Source organism: Strongylocentrotus purpuratus, unplaced genomic scaffold (assembly GCF_000002235.5).
Source record: "Strongylocentrotus purpuratus isolate Spur 01 unplaced genomic scaffold, Spur_5.0 spur5_scaffold_1, whole genome shotgun sequence".
Taxonomy (NCBI): Eukaryota; Metazoa; Echinodermata; class Echinoidea; order Camarodonta; family Strongylocentrotidae; genus Strongylocentrotus; species Strongylocentrotus purpuratus.
This window is the reverse complement of record NW_022145594.1, coordinates 7,834,266-7,851,904: the sequence shown is the minus strand read 5'-3', so window position 1 is coordinate 7,851,904 and position 17,639 is coordinate 7,834,266. Positions and strand designations below refer to the sequence as shown.

At 37.2% G+C, this 17,639-nt stretch overlaps 1 protein-coding gene across 1 annotated transcript; it reads left to right on the top strand.

Annotated features, from left to right (window-relative positions):
• Window positions 1-973: 973 nt before the first annotated feature.
• Window positions 974-17,639, top strand: LOC105437429. Its single transcript, XM_030977600.1, has 3 exons — window positions 974-1,211; window positions 10,654-10,820; window positions 16,185-17,639. The coding sequence occupies exons 1-3, from the start codon at window positions 1,111-1,113 to the stop codon at window positions 16,919-16,921; spliced, it is 1,005 nt and encodes a 334-aa protein (XP_030833460.1). The 5' UTR covers window positions 974-1,110; the 3' UTR covers window positions 16,922-17,639.

The following is a 17,639-nucleotide window of genomic DNA, read 5'->3' as shown; positions in this document are numbered from 1 at the left end:
AAAATATGAAGTTACATAAAATTGAGTCGAGAAAAGTAGATGTAGGCACTAAAGGAATAGGGTTCACTTTATAATTATAAATCGAATTGTAGATCGCGTTTGAAGGAAGATATATATATATCATTATGTATACCCTATGCAATTGACAAATAAATAAGTAATGCAACACAATTCATGAATTAATAGGCCTAAACTTTTATATTGCCATAATTTGTTCGCTGATCGTAAATCTGATGGCATTAAAATAATACATTTTCCATGTGGCCCTGACAAGGCTCCCGAAGAATCAGCAATAACTAACAGAAATATTGTTAATGTTTCCGGATCCTGCTAATGTTTTGATTGCAATGATTTTGTTCGCATTTCCAGTGAGTTTGATAAGGAACAGAATATGAAAGTATTTGACTTTTGCCTCAACACAATCGCCAAAAAATAACCATGATAATTCAAAAAGCAAAAATTAAGTTGATGATAAATTAGTTGTTTATTTATTTGTTTCTGCATGTTTTATCAAACTGCAGGATATGATCAGCATATAATAAACAAGCAATATCAGCCATACTTTAAAAAGGCAATTACAATAAAAAAATAAAAAAAACATGTTCAGTATACTATGGAGAAACACGCAGAGGTTTGGCAATAACGGCCAAAGACTTAAGACGTTGTCACATCTTTACCATTCGTTTAACGTACATTTATATTCTTCAAGTGATACAAAGCAAACCTACTTCTTATATTTTCAATACTCATTATTATTACTAAATACTAATGACGTACGTAAGCAAACACCAACAAATTCAGTAACTAATTCCTTAAATTTTGTGACGATTAACAGATGTAATTTTGTTTTAAGGACAATAGAAGTATACGAATAGAGTAGGCCTTATCTGGCTAAAATACATGTACATACTAAGCTTGATATACAATCTCGTATTATTGACCATGTAGGCATGCCGAGGTCATCGTAAAAGGTCAATCTCATTGAAGTAAGCTTTGGACAAGAACTATATATGCACCGTGCATTCGTTTGTATGGAAAGGTGCTTACTACTCAGTGTATAGATTGGTGCTGCTGAATTCGATTACTGTTTTCCCTCTGATACAATACACAATGATATGTCTAGACTCTATCAAATATTCTTTCTTTTACACACCGAGGGCGTGCATTGGATCATATAAATCGACAAAGAGGCATTTGTTAACATCGTCAAGGTAGGAAAATGTTTCTCTCAGAACTTTCATAACGCGAAAACTGTACAACCTTATTTGTACAAAGCTTATTAAAGACCAAGTAATTCAGTGAAAGCCAATAAAAGTGACAGGATTATATTTGATGAGTATAATTGATACCTGCATGCTTTTGCACACGTAACCGATCATGCATTCACATGCAACATAAATTTCATCACTACAATTGCTACTATGTAGGCTATTATAGCTTCCTAATAACCCGTATAGTGCAGTATTGTTGGAAGGCAATTCTAAGAGCTTGGGTATTTCCTCAAGTGTTTTTTTCTTCATGTAGAGTGGCCGGGTTTTTCAAAGGGAGTATTAACACTTAACTATATATTTTAACCATGTTATTGGCTGTATTTCATATATTGTTGTGCCTAAATTTTGAATGGAAATTAATGTGTAGGCGTCTTGAGCATCTAAGAGATGGAAGGCGTATTGTCATTATTATTAATAATTTTATCATTATTATTCTTATTATTGTTGTACTACTGCTATTGTTATTTTCATTATTATTACTATCATTATCATTAGTGCTAATGTAATCATCGTCATTATCATTACTATTAAATAATATACAATTAATTTCATAATTATTATTATTATATAGATTCGCTATATTGCTTGTGTATGTTGCGTGATCCGTTTATGACGGCAACCATTTATTCTATCAAAGCTATTCCCTAAGCATCGCCATGTGGAAATTGACTGAAACGGGGGCTCTAGATCTCTACCAGAGTGCAACAGAGCTCACAAAAGATTTGGTAAACATGCCCTGCAGGTATTTCAATGGACTTGATTCCACTTGCACGTACGGAAGCGTTAAAGTGCCATTCTACTTGACGACATGACGAGATATTTCATCTTGTCAAGTCGACTTAATGTATATATCATGTCGACATGTAAAGATATTTAACCTAGCATGTCGACTTATCAACTTTTATTAGTCGACATGGCGAAATAAATTATCTTGCCAAGTCGACTTCACAAAAAGTTCATGTCGTCATGGCGACATAAGTTATCTTACCAAGTCGACTTCTAAAAAATTACATGTCGTCATGGCGACATATATTATCTTACCAAGTCGACTACCCAAAAAGTAATGTCGACATGGCGAAATAAATTATCTTGCCAAGTCGACTTCACAAAACGTTCATGTCGTTATGGCGACATGTATTATCTTGCCAAGTCGACTTCACAAAAAAGTTCATCTCGTAATAGCGACATAAATTATCTCACCAAGTCGACTTCCCAAAAATTATATGTCGTCATGGCGAGATATGTAGTGTGACGACTATTTCATGCAGCGTGCGTACGTGTAGTTCATTCACAGTCGACTAGTTTAGGTCTAGTGACTTCTTAAAACTGACTCCACGTGATCATTTATGTCGCCAAGACGACATCTACTGTTATTAAGTGTCACGTGAGCGACTGTTTTTTAATTATTTACACTGCTACCTCATCAGAAAACCACACCAGAACACAATTGTATAAGTTTAAATAAAAGTTTAATATTCAGCCTACAAATCGTGGCGTCAAAAAATCATCAACAGCACATAAACAATTTAATGGAACATAACTTTATAACAGGGCAGCTTCCATCTCGTGAGTCCCTCCTGGTCCTTGTCGCTTGGCCAGTCTCTAGACTGCGTAGAATCCCCGTCGACTTGACAGCTTATCTCGATCTCCGTCGATGAATTCCCTGGTCGCTTGGCCAGTCTCTAGACTGCGTAGAATCCCCGACGTAAAAAGTCTTTCTCAAGAATAATGTTTCTCCCACTAATATAAATAAAAACTACCTCGTGCATTAAACGTCTGCACCGTAGCACTGACTTGAAGGGTTCTGCCCATTATTCTACAGCAACTTCCCTTTCCCCTTTCTTTGCCAGGTCCTTAACATTCAAAACCTCCTGGGTATGCAAGCTATTTCTATTTCTATCTACAATCAATAGCCAACCCCAAATCATGCATAACAAAACCCCATATACTATACATGTTAAATGCAAATGTATGCAATAATGCATCCTACGCTTGGCTACCTCTATCTGACCCTTGAGTAGTACATTTCCTTTGAGTAGTACATTTCCCTCCTCGCCTGGAAAAAATTCCTTTCATGACAATATCCCTCACTTTAAGATATAGCTAAGGGTACACGATTATATCACAAAATCATGAATTTTTTTTCTTAGATATTATTTCTTTTCTCTCTTTTGTTTGTTTTACATATACAATTTTATACAACAAATAATCACAAGACATGTTGTGACAGTGGTCTTGTCTATCGACTGACAATATTGTCAAACTATTCATAGTACAACAAGCATAAAACTCCTATTTTATCATTGTGTAATTACTCTCATGAAGAGGAATATGAACAGTAATAAATCAACTTAAAACCTGTGAGTTATACATAATTTCAGCACTTTGCAAACTTTTGGAACAGCTTGATACAACATAAATGACAAATTTGTAATTGGATTTGTCTTTTTCTGTCTAATGAAACTTCGAGCAACATGTTTATCAACATTCTTGTATTTTTAACAATTAATATTCATACATGTATTAACGTTTTCTTTTCTATTGTCAGCACTCGAAAACTCAAATGACTTGATATGTTTATCAACAACTAGCAAGTGTCTCACAAAATGAGCAAGACAACTGAATTGATACGTACAGGCTTACATATTTACGCTTATACAATTTTCTACCTTAAGAAGTCCTAATTACATTAAAGTACACATACTCTACTTCTTAACTAAGCCCTATAACCGCGAAGACGAGTCGAGTCGGTAGACCGGGTTGCTGAAAGAAAAGAGATGATACTTTCAGTAGTTTTTGCAATAAAACCACACAATAGTCATAACAAATCTAATGATGTGTACAATGTAATAACTTCTTGGTTGTTAGATGTTTTTTTCTTGTCAATAGTATTATATCTTTAACAAAATAATAATACGGGTAATCCATTCTTGAATAGGATTAAAACAAACATCCATCACAACATCATAAATTACAGCAATCTGCTCATTAGGTCAGCAGCCTTATTTTCTGATCCTTTCACAGACACAAGACGGAACCTATGCTCTTGGAGACTTAGACTCCATCTCATAATGCGCTTGTTTGTCATCTTATTGGTTTGTATGTACAACAAGGGTTTATGATCAGTGTGAATTTCAAACTCCCTACCGTACAAAAAGTACTCGAACTTGCGGACAGCCCACACAATCGCCAAACATTCCTTTTCGACTGTGGAGTATCTAGTTTCCCTAGGCAACAACTTTTTGCTTGCATATGCAATAGGAAAATCTTCATCATCGCTCTCTTGCATGAGCACCGCGCCTAATCCGGTATCGGATGCGTCAACTTTCAACATGAACAGTTTGTCAAAATCGGGTAGCCGTAAGACCGGAGGTTTCGCAAGACTTTCCTTAAGCTTAATGAAAGCTTCTTCTTCTTTCGGCCCCCATTCTACCTTCCCGGGGCTACCCTTACGAGTGAGATTCGTTAGCGGTAATGCTACGTCGGCATACTCAGGAATATAATCCCTGTAGTATCCGGTCAAACCTAGAAACGAACGGACTTGTTTCTTAGTTTCTGGTCTAGGTGCTTCTACAGCCTTCTGAGTTAGTCTACTACTAGTGAGAATCGTTCCATTTCCTAGCTCGTGTCCTAAGAAGTCTATTGAACTAAACCCTATGAAACACTTCGAGGGACGCGCAGCCAAATTGGCCTCTCGCAACCTACACAAGACTATCTCTACTGTTTTGACATGCTCTTCCCACGTCTCCGTATGGACTAGAATGTCATCTATGTAATTCACTACGTTGGGAATGCTCTTCAAAACTCTCCTCATCATTCTAGTGAACTGCGCTCCTGCAGTCACTAAACCAAACGGCATGTATCTGAATTGGTATTGACCAACCGGTGTAAGGAATGCAGTTTTGGCTTTATCCGACTCTCTCATTGGTATTTGCCAATACCCTTTGGTAAGATCGATTTTACTAAAGTATTTACTCTTTGCAAGAGAGGCAAATAGATCTTGCTGGTTAGGCATTGGTTCGGGGTCGAATACGGTTATCTTGTTCAGGCGTCGGAAATCGATACAAAACCGGTTCGTACCATCCGGCTTTCTCACCATCACAATCGGATGTGCATAGGGAGAGTCCGACTGCTCGATTACCCCTAACTTCAACATCGACTCAACCTCTTTCCCTATCTCACTCTCTACAGCTTGAGGTACCCTATATGGAGGAGAACGAACAGGTTCGTCACTAGTCAAATGAATCTTGCATTCAGCCACTGAAGTTTTCTTAGGAACATCCGTGAAAACATCTTGATATTCACACAACAATTTCCTGACCTTAGCCTGGGATTCCTTACTCAATTTCTCATCAACCTGAACATGACTCACAAACTCCTTCTGTACAGAACATGGCATGTCAGGTAGACCTCTCAAACACTCATCGACCTTCTCAATTTCTACTTCTCCTTCTCCAACTTCTCCCTCACAAGCACCAACCTCAAAACAACTAGAAGCAATCTCTCCATCTCGTCTAACATATCGTGTAAGCAGATTGATATGACAAGTCTTCTCGACACCATTGACATCGACAACATAGTCATAGTCGAACTTGGTACCAACAACCTTAAATGGCCCCTGCCATTTGACAAGCAACTTGTTTTGAATAGTAGGTAACAATATCAAAACCTCATCTCCTACATTCAACTTTCGCTTCTTGGCCTTCCGGTCATAATAACCCTTGTACCTCTTCGCCGAAGACTTCAACGTCTCTTTCGCCAACTGCCATGACTCTACCAATCTCTTTCGCAAGTCAATCACATACTCATACTCGCTTTTCAACTCAGCTTCTATGTTCTCATTCGTCCACAACTCTCTCAAAATGTCCATGGGACCTCTCACATGTCTGCCATAGAGCAACTCGAATGGAGAAAACCCAAGGCTAGAACTGGGTGCTTCTCGCAGAGCAAATAGCAAAGCAGGTAAGTACCTATCCCACTGACGTGGCTCTTCCGAACAAAGACGCTTCAAAGCTGTCTTGACTACTGCGTTGTATCTTTCTACGAGACCATTACATATAGGATGGTATCTAGAGCTTGTTATTTGTTTAACAGACAATAACTGTGACACCTTTCTCATCAAGTCAGACACAAATTGTGTACCTAAGTCTGACATGACTTCGCATGGAACACCTACCCTACTGTATACGGTTACCAGCGCCTCGGCAACATCGATTGTTGATATTGATTTCAGAGGTATTGCCTCTACATACCTAGTTGCATAATCCACTATTGTTAAGATATGTGTATGTCCTCGCGCAGATGGGAGTAACGGACCCATCAGATCTATAGCAATGCGCTGAAACGGAACGCCAACCAACGGTAACCTACCCAGAGTAGTCTTGGGGACTCTCCCCTTATTGACAGTCTTCTGACACACATCACACGATCGACAAAAATTGGCAACATCCTCAGACATACCTGGCCAGAAAAACTGAGCTTTGACCTTTGACAATGTATTGTTAATGCCGAGATGACCACCAAACAACGAATCATGGGCTATGCGCATGACCTCTGACCTGTGTGCCTTAGGAACAGCAACCAACTTCGGACCAACTCCTATCCGGGAATCTTTCTTATCCCTATCCTGCCGATATAGGCAATTCTTTTCCACCACGAACAAGAATCTTGATTTAGACTCTGTATCATTCACCTTTTTCCATAAGGGTTGAAGTGAAAGATCATCCTTCTGCTCTCGCAAAAATTCTCCTGACTGCACAATCACACCAGAGTCTCTCACTTTTAAAGCTTGATTAGGTTTTGCTTTCAACTTCTTTTGTGCCCTAGTCTCAACAGCCATCGCTTCCTCCAAACTTGGAGAATCAACCTCCGAAACCGGAACCTCGACTTCCAAAACCGGAACATCAGAAACCGGAACCTCAACTTCCGAAACCGGGACTTCAACATCGGAATTTCTTACTGTATTCTCAACACGACAAGGCACCCATTGCAAGTCAGGATCTTTGGGCTCACGTGCCCCCTTCACATCATTACCGATAATGACGTCACACAGACAGTTCGGCATACACAATGCACTGATTTCTCCAGTGAAATAAGGACTATCAACTAACACCTTCGCCCTGGGAAAACGCCTTAGAGTACCATCGATCAGTCTAACTAACTGGACTACTCCCGTGAACTGATCGTCCATCATCAAACTCGTTCTCACCACACTTGTACTACACCCAGAGTCTCTCAATACGGACACGGGCGTACTCAGAGGAAACAATCTACCCGAAACCACTGGCATATCATTCAACATCGCTCCAACCTCATCATATGCCATACCAAGTGTTTCCACATCCAAATCACTCTCTGACTCAATCAATGGCACACCAACCAGAGCACAACCCGCAGAATTCTCGACATGCCAGAGAGATTTTGACTGACTATTGGGGTGCTTATTGTCTGAACGTAAAGTTCCTATCGACCCTGAATAATCTACCCCATTTGATGGCAAACCCGACACATCACGCTTCACACTCTCAGATGGAGTAGTGTCCTCCACACTCATGGCTTGAGCAGAATGAGCTATGGGCATCATCGGACAATTCCGCTTGAAATGATTGGGGCTACCACACTTGTAACAGCCACGCTCTACTCCTGTACCACCACCACTACTACCATATCTCACTGAACTAGCAGACTTGGTTTTCTTGTCTGTTTGCGTGACAGAGACTGATTTAGGTTCAGGTCTTTGGTTTTGTTTCTGGTTTTGACTTGGATGGAATCTATCGCTTCTAGGATTACTCGAGAAAGTGTGCAATCCATGTGCATGCACGTATACTTCAGCACTTTCAATCATTTCATCCAACTTTCCACACTTCCTCTCTTTCAAGAATCCGACTACCTCTCTGGGACAACAATTTACAAATTGCTCTCGCATTACCAAATCAACCAAAGACTCGTAATTCTCCTGGATATTCGACATTTCCAGCCACTTGTCAAAATACCCCTTCATCCTCACAGCAAACTGTTTGGGGCGTTCATCCTTACTCGGCCTAGCCGACCTAAACTTCTTCTTATACCCCTCCTCAGTCAAATGGAAATATTCCATAATCTCTCGCTTTACCTTTCCATAGTTAGTGCGATCAACACCACTCATCCTATTGACAACATCAAGTGATTTGCCAGTCAAATTGGCAATCAAATGCAAACACTTCAAATGATCAGGAACACGTTGACTCTCCATCATCAATTCAAATTTCGTAATATACGAATCAAAATTATCAGTGTTTTCATCGAATTTGCCAACTTTCAATCTTAGCCCACCAAACTCTGAAAGGCGCTCTTCCGTTTTCGCTTGCTCTGCCTTTAGTTGAGCTAAGCGCAATTCATGAGCCTCTTTCTCCCGCTCTCTCTCATGTTCATGAGCCTCTTTCTCCCGCTCTCTCTCACGTTCAAGAGCCTCTTTCTCGCGTTCAGTAACCTCATTACAACGAGCCGACACGAAACTATTCAACTCACTTCCAGTGAGCCCGATCTCTCTACCTAGAGAAGAAAATTCTTTGATTTTCTCAATACTAGCCATCGTGCTAATCAACCAGTTATACCAGAATAGAGAGTAATTATGTTAGAACTAAGAACAATAGTTCTTCCCGACACATTCGCTATCCCGTCGACCAACAGCCCTGTAAAGCTTTTTGTATATTAGCCTTTACCTAAACGCTGTCTTTTCGGGCGACAAACGACCTATGTCCTAATCCTCGCAGCGCGACAAATCCGTCAATAATTAACTGTCCTATCCTAACTGCAATAGCTTAAAGCCTTGCCTGACTTAACGTCCATGCTTTAATGTGCAAGTATAGAGAGCACAATAATGTACCAAGGCTTGAACCATGCTTCAATGCACACCTTGGGAGAACCACTTCACATAAATCACAATATGAACTGAGGGTAATATTTCCCAATCCTTTCCAATAAAGTAGCAGTTGGGTCTCGGTGGGACCTCCAAATTGTCACGTGAGCGACTGTTTTTTAATTATTTACACTGCTACCTCATCAGAAAACCACACCAGAACACAATTGTATAAGTTTAAATAAAAGTTTAATATTCAGCCTACAAATCGTGGCGTCAAAAAATCATCAACAGCACATAAACAATTTAATGGAACATAACTTTATAACAGGGCAGCTTCCATCTCGTGAGTCCCTCCTGGTCCTTGTCGCTTGGCCAGTCTCTAGACTGCGTAGAATCCCCGTCGACTTGACAGCTTATCTCGATCTCCGTCGATGAATTCCCTGGTCGCTTGGCCAGTCTCTAGACTGCGTAGAATCCCCGACGTAAAAAGTCTTTCTCAAGAATAATGTTTCTCCCACTAATATAAATAAAAACTACCTCGTGCATTAAACGTCTGCACCGTAGCACTGACTTGAAGGGTTCTGCCCATTATTCTACAGCAACTTCCCTTTCCCCTTTCTTTGCCAGGTCCTTAACATTCAAAACCTCCTGGGTATGCAAGCTATTTCTATTTCTATCTACAATCAATAGCCAACCCCAAATCATGCATAACAAAACCCCATATACTATACATGTTAAATGCAAATGTATGCAATAATGCATCCTACGCTTGGCTACCTCTATCTGACCCTTGAGTAGTACATTTCCTTTGAGTAGTACATTTCCCTCCTCGCCTGGAAAAAATTCCTTTCATGACATTAAGTCGACTCGGTAACATATTTTATCTCGCCATGACAACATGTACTTCTTACGAAGTCGACTAGGCAAGATATTTTTATTTCGCCATGACGTCATATACTTTTTGGGAAGTCGACTCGGCAAGATAATTTATTTCGCCATGACGACAGATAGTTTTTGGAAAGTCGACTTGGTAAGATAATTTATGTCGCCATGACGACATGAACTTTGTGCGAAGTCAACTTGGCAAGATAATTTATGTCGCCATGACGACATGAACTTTTTGTGAAGTCGACATGGTAAGTTAAATATTTTTACATGTCGACATGATATGAATATTAAGTCAACTTGACAAGATGGAATATCTCGTCATGTCGTCAAGTAGAATGGCACTTTAACGCTTCCGTATGCACGAGGTACTTTTTTCAGTCAATTCTTAACAGGTCACAAAAAGGTCATGACGTCTTTCGTACATAACTTGGTTTTCCAGGTCAAAGTCATCAAAACAGTGCGGGCAGTATGTATGTACGTATAAGTATATGTAACTACATGTATATAAAAAATTGAAATATGAAGTCGGGAAATTTAGGATTTTCTTCATTAGTTTTGGTTTCCGATAGATAAGGAAATGATTTCCTGTAAGTAAACGTATTTGTTACAGAAGTAATTGAGAAAAGGGGCATCTTTCTTTGATCCTTTTCGCAGAATCCGCAAAATTTACACGAGAAGCTGCACTATGCAACAACATCACGAGAGCAAGGAGCACACTAAATTTTACAAGTTCCTGAAGGATGTCCTCCGGAACATCCCAAACAACTACCCGAGATCCTATCATTTAAAGGAGTTCGGTTGGAATGATTTTAACAAAATTGGTAAGGAACTTAAGTTTGTTTTCTTCAGACGACAATTGCAAAGGCTTTATTTTTTTAATTCTAGCTTATTATCGTTGCCAGGGGCGGCGATCTCGGAGAAGGACGGGGGAATCGTCTCTCTCCCTCCCCCCCCCCCGGAAAATTTTAAAAAGTGCCAAACAAATTTATAGCAAATACTGCCTAACGACCGCAACACACTTGTAGGCTCTGGAGGGCCTAAGAGTGCAGCATTAAGACTAATACAAATGCAAAAAATCTTCTCGCTCGGTCGTTGCGCTCACTCGTATATTATCTTTCAAAATGTACAAAATATATATTTTAAACATCTCGCATTTCGTCCCCCTCCCCTAGTCTTGAAAAGAAGTCGCCGCCCCTGATCATTTGTTCATTAGATTTGAATACTAACAGCAATAGTTCTAGAGATGTATTTTTATTTGTACATTTAAAATATGACAACGGAAACGAATATTCCGTTTTTGATTCAACGAAGCAATACAAGAATTCTGCATGTAATACTCCAACTATTTAGCCAATTACTTTGCTATTATGCCAGGAGGTGTTTCGCAAAGATTTAGATCGACTTAAGTTAGACTTGAACTATGGCAGGCCTTTCACGCCACTGGTTGCTCTTATCATTCCTGGCAATGGTCTTTCAAGGGACGTGCAAATTGTGATCACAAATCTAAAGAATTGACATTTTTTGTAGTTCATTGTTGAAGAAAAATAAATTATCTAAAGATGATATTGTATAGGGTATTTCTCCTCTAATTTTACGTCTGGTTTTAAGACTTTTCAGGAGAATGAATCGCATAGTATAAGTACAAGTCATAGGTAAACCTTAAATTCAAGTATGTTTTAATTCAACAATTATGAACTATCAAGAAATGTTAATTCTATAGATGTATAGCCATGATTTGCAGTTCCCATGAGAGACCAATGATGAGCGCAACCAGTGGCGTGAACGGTGTTCTATAGTTCAAGTCAAACTTAAGTCGATCTTAGTTTTTGTGAAACACCCCTGAAGCTTTTGCACATTCGCAGAGTATGTTTATCACAATGATTGGAAATGTCATATACGGCTTAGAACAATCTATATCCACATTACTCTGTTCCTTTTTCAACTACCCTTTTTCAGAATATCACTTGGTATCATTGGTTGTTTTTATGTAACATGTTAAACGAAAAGAGGAAAAGAGTAGTGAACAAAATTAATAATAATAATGATAATATAAACGTTACTTACTTGATCCGAATAAATACTGGCTACCAGCTGACTTCAATCCTGAAATGCACTTTGATAATGATTCCTTTAGTTTACTCCATTTTAACGCAAGAAGCCTAAACAAAAATTTTGATAATATACATGATTTTATTACAAAACATATCCATACAAATTTTTCAATATATGGATTCAGTGAAACATGGATACACCTGTTGACACCAAAAGAATTATTTCATTTAGAAAATTATAGTTTTTTTCATAGTGACAGAACAAAGAGTAGAGGTGGTGGAGTGGCCATGTTAATTCATGATTCATTGAATGTAAAAGAAAGGGTGGACATAACTTTGGCGCATAATTTATGTGAGTCTCTCTTTCTAGAAATTGAAATATGTAATCGAAAAAATGTAATTGTAGGAATAATTTATCGTGATCCTAGTTCAAATATGGCTGATTTTAATGATGATGTAAATACGTGCCTTAATAAAATGTTAAATGAAAAGAAGGATATATATATTATGGGTGACTGTAATATAAACTTACTTAACACCTCATCAAGTGCAAATGTTAATGACTTCGTTTATACTATATATAATAATTCTTTTCGACCCTTAATTAACAGACCGACGAGAATAACTCAAGGCTCGACAACTCTTATTGACAATATATTTACCAATGTCTGTGAAAAACAAATTTCCTCTGGAATATTATATAATGATACAACTGACCATTTACCTATATTTTCTATTACCCGTAATACAAGGTCCTATCCTAAAGCTGATGACAATATGAATATTACTGAAAGATGTTTTAGCCAAGGAAATATTGATAGTTTTAATAAAGAGTTACTCTCATTTGATTGGATTGATATATTATCAGTTCAAAATATTGACGATGCATATAATAATTTCCTTAAAGTATTCAAACTAATGTTTAATGGTAATTGTAAAATGGTAAAGAAGAAAAATACAAGGTCTTCAGCTAAAAAACCTTGGGTAACTCAAGGATTGTTAAAATGTATTAATAGAAAGAATCGTCTACATAAATTATTTTGCCAAAAACGTACTAAATCCATTGAATTTAAATATAAGAAATATCGAAACAAATTAAATGAAATCCTTCGAACGGCTCGTAAAAAGTATTATTGTGACTTGTTAACCAAGAATAAGCACAATCTTAGAAAAGTTTGGCAAATTATAAATGATTTAATGTGTAAGAAAAATAAAAAAAACTTTCCATTATATTTTATGAAAAATAATGTAAAAGTGTATAAAAATGAAGATATAGTAAATGAATTTAACAATTTCTTTTCGAACATTGCTGCAAATACCTTAAAACAAATTCATCATAATTCTAGAAAACAATTTAGACACTACCTTAAAAATCCAAGTCAAACATCGATGTATTTTTATCCAACTAATGAATTAGAAATCATCAAAATTGTTAAAGAAATAAAAATAAGTTATAGCACTGGCTTTGATGATATCAGTACTTTTGTTGTAAAAAAAGTAATCCATTCCATATTAACCCCTCTAGTCCATATATTTAATTTATCTTTATGTTCAGGAGGAGTACCTAATAATCTGAAAATTGGAAAGATCATTCCTATATTCAAAAAAGGCGATAAACACTTATTTTCCAATTATCGACCAATTACATTATTACCATGTTTTTCAAAAATCCTGGAAAAAATTGTTTATAAAAGACTCATTTCTTATTTGGATGGAAATAAAATATCAAATAATTGTCAGTATGGCTTTAGGGCAAGACATTCCTGTGAACATGCATTAATTGATTTAAATAACACTCTTTTAACTAATATCAATAACAATTATCACTCATTTGGAATATTTTTAGACTTGTCAAAAGCCTTCGACCTCATAGACCATAACATACTTTTATATAAATTATCCCATTATGGTATCAGGGGAGCAGTATTGAAATGGTTTCAGAGCTACTTACTTGATCGACATAACTTTACTATACTATACTAACTAACTATACATTTAATAATCATAATTCCCAATACTCGACAACCCAGTATGGGGTCCCTCAAGGCTCCATACTGGGCCCGCTCCTCTTCCTAATTTATATTAATGATTTATGTACAGCTTCTTCATTTTTTGATTATGTCTTATTTGCAGACGATACAACTATCATTTCAACCCATAGTAACTTTATGTTTTTGTTAGAAAAAACCAATAATGAATTATGTAATATAGCCGATTGGTTCGATGCTAACAAATTGATTGTTAATTATGAGAAAACTAATGTTATGTATTTTCGAAAACCTCATGTATCACACAATTGTTTAGATTTTCATATAAAAATGAATGATGTTACTTTAAATTTGGTTAACTCTGTCAAATTCCTAGGATTTATAGTTGATGATAATCTGTCATTTAAGGAACACCGTTTCTGTATAAGTAATAAGATGTCAAAGAACATAGGTATATTATCTAAATTACGTAGTACCCTTACTGAAAAGCACCTATTTATGCTTTATAATTCTTCATTACTTCCCTATATTTATTATGGTAATATTACTTGGGCAAGTTGTGGCACTACTAAATTGAACCCTATACACAGACTGCAAAAAAGGCCTTACGCATATGTTCGAACTCCCTTTACTAAGCTCCGTCAAGCCCAATATTTGCAAGATTAAACACATTGACAATTTTTGATATTCATAAAATTCAAATTGCGATCCTGATGTATTATGTGAAACATAATTTAGCACCTCTTAATATAATTTATTTATTTCAGTATAATAAAGATTACCATCAATACAATACCCGTTCCCACTCTAAATTCCATTATCCATTAGCACTGAATCAGTCAACTCTTAATGCATTTAAATCTGTTGGTCCTCGAATATGGAATTCCCTCTCTTCTGATGTAACTTCCAGCAGTAATGTTACTTCCTTTAAAACAAAACTCAAACGTTCAATAATAATCACCCATGTCAAGTAAACATGTAATTTCATTTCTCCTCCCTACGTTTTCTTACTTCACCTTTTCCTATTTCCCTTTGCCTGTATGTTAAGTGTTTAATGTTTTTCTTTTGTTGTTTTTTTAAATTAAGTTTGTTTTGTATCTCATGTTTATTGTATGTATATTTCTTTATGTTTTGGGTACCCCATTCATCAAGCCTTGGCTTTTAGGGGTACCCTGACCATTTAAACTGTATAATTTTCATACATGCATGATTTGTATATTGATTTTTTATTCTAAATGGATAAATAAAACGAATTGAAAAATTGAACTTATAAAGCGCTTATCATCGAAGTCTCTAAGTGCTATTATAATGAATCTCCATTGACAATTAAAGGGCCCATGACATCGAAATAAAAGTGTATTCCTGTTGGTGTGCAATCCTGCATACATCTCATATTTTGATATGTAAACTTCTGACATGTCAGTATGTAATTTCCCCCCAGCTTAGCACACGTTCATAATAGAATTGCGTGCTTTCATACATATCGTTCCTGTTTTCACGAAGTAACGGTAGTGAGGAAAATCTGCACGCAAAGTGTATGTGATTTTCATTCACTACCGTCACTTCGTGAAAATAGGGACGATATGTACAATACATCATCATTGCTTTGTCTTCCTGGTGATGCTACAGCATGTCTGACATAGCAACTTGTATGTTGTTATTGTATTACGTATTGTAACAGGTGGTCGACTTCGGCAAAGATACATACCACTTTCTCACGTTAGCTCATTGATGAATGACAGATGATGTCACAAGGGGAATGAGATCTGGAGGTTTTTGGGGTGGAGCTTAGCAAGTTTGAAAAACAAATATTTCAAAAAATATTTCAAAATCTATGAAACAAATCAAAATATGAGATGTATGCAGGGCTGCACACCAACAGGAATACACTAATATTTTGATGTCATGGGCCCTTTAAAACCGATCTCTTCCAGCGCAAGATATTTTGCCTCTGTATTTAACAAACAATGCCAAAAACTTACACATCTGATAAAGGCATCTGCAACTATGCTATTCTGTTCAAGTTTGCGCACCTTAACTCTATGAACACCTTTATTTTATATTCTTATATGGTTATATTCTTATATGGTTATGATATATTCAACTTGTTATTATTTATTATCTTTGCCTTCTCTTTTTTGTATAGGAAGCATTCATCCTCACTGCCACGTTGGCAACATTCAACTTGCCACTTATCAGCACTCGCCATCGCTTGGTGAGAGCAACGACTTTTCTTTCTTTGGTCGCAGTCTCACTTTAAACTTCCTTCCTGCATACCATGACACGAACTTCGTTTCACGTCCAGTCAGGTACGATTCGTATATAGCCTTTCTGGGAAGAACATCTATGTACGTCGGCATTGATCTCCGAGACGCAACGTCAGAGGCTCTCTATCTGTCCAGCATCATGCAGTGCATTGCGATGGATGTGAACAAAGGAACGCCCGTCCGCATCGGCTCCGAGATCATCAAGAAGTATGTCGACAAGACGACCCTGAATACACCACCGCAGAGACATCAGTTCTTACCCTTGCAGCCTGACAATGGTGATGTCTTCAGGTGGAAGACTACAGTGCAGTGTAGTGATGTTGATTACAATAGACACGTTAACCAAACACCGTATCTGCGATTCATGTATGATGCAGGAAGCTCTGCAGCTGTGGCCGGGTCCCTCAGGTCGTTTCATCATGAGCTAATCCACTACAAACTGAAAACATACACTGTGGAATATATGCAGGAGATACGTCAGGGAAAAGAACTTGTAGTTGTGTGCTGGGAGATGGATGATAACCCAGGTACAATTAATTTCGAACTTCAGGTTGGAGACCGCACTGTCACTAGAAGTCATCTGATTTTCGATGTACAGCCACCTGCTAAACTTTAGGACCACCCATAAAAATGGCTTATAAGAAAGACAATAATTGTAACGATAGTGATCATAGGAACTCTAGTAATCATAGGAACTCATTCCTCGCTCACGTTAACATGGCCACGGGGTTGTCCATTTGTGTTTGATCGATTCAAACAAAAGAAAATAACACGATCATATCTGTTTTAATACGAAAAGTCAACTCAGGGCATTTTCAATACCCCATTGTTTGTCCCATAGAAATTATGTTCAGATGAAGTCATTAATATTATCACATTAAAAAAGTGACGCACAATTAATGCTATTGAAATTGCCTTAGGTTGCTTTTTCATGAATTCAAAACAATCTTATTTTTATCGGCTTTAGCTCAAATTTTCACTGGACTAGTCAACATTATAGTAAGAAGTTTGAATTTGTTATTATTTGAATCAATAATCAAAACTTCATTTTGATCTGTTCATAAAGGATTTCTTACAATGTGCCTATTTAGATACATGTATTCCGTTATTATCTCTCAACCTTCAATGAGGGGTAACTTGCATTGCTTTATCCAATTGTAGTTGGTTTTTACGCTGTCTTTGTAAGCGTATGTGTGTGGGTGTGGGTGTGTATAAGTATAAATATGGTGCTTGTAAGTCAAAATTACACTGAAATGAGGTGACAGGGATCAAGTTGTTTCTTGCGTTTGAATGAATGAATTAAAGAAAAGGTTTGTTGCTATTGATTTTTTATT

Bases quoted from the DNA above. Each gene is read 5' to 3' on its own strand.
- LOC105437429 (XM_030977600.1), top strand. From the start codon at position 1,111: ATGATATGTCTAGACTCTATCAAATATTCTTTCTTTTACACACCGAGG. The intron at 1,212-10,653 runs GTAGGAAAATGT...TCCTTTTCGCAG, and splicing joins CATTTGTTAACATCGTCAAG to AATCCGCAAAATTTACACGA. The intron at 10,821-16,184 runs GTAAGGAACTTA...TTTTTTGTATAG, and splicing joins GAATGATTTTAACAAAATTG to GAAGCATTCATCCTCACTGC.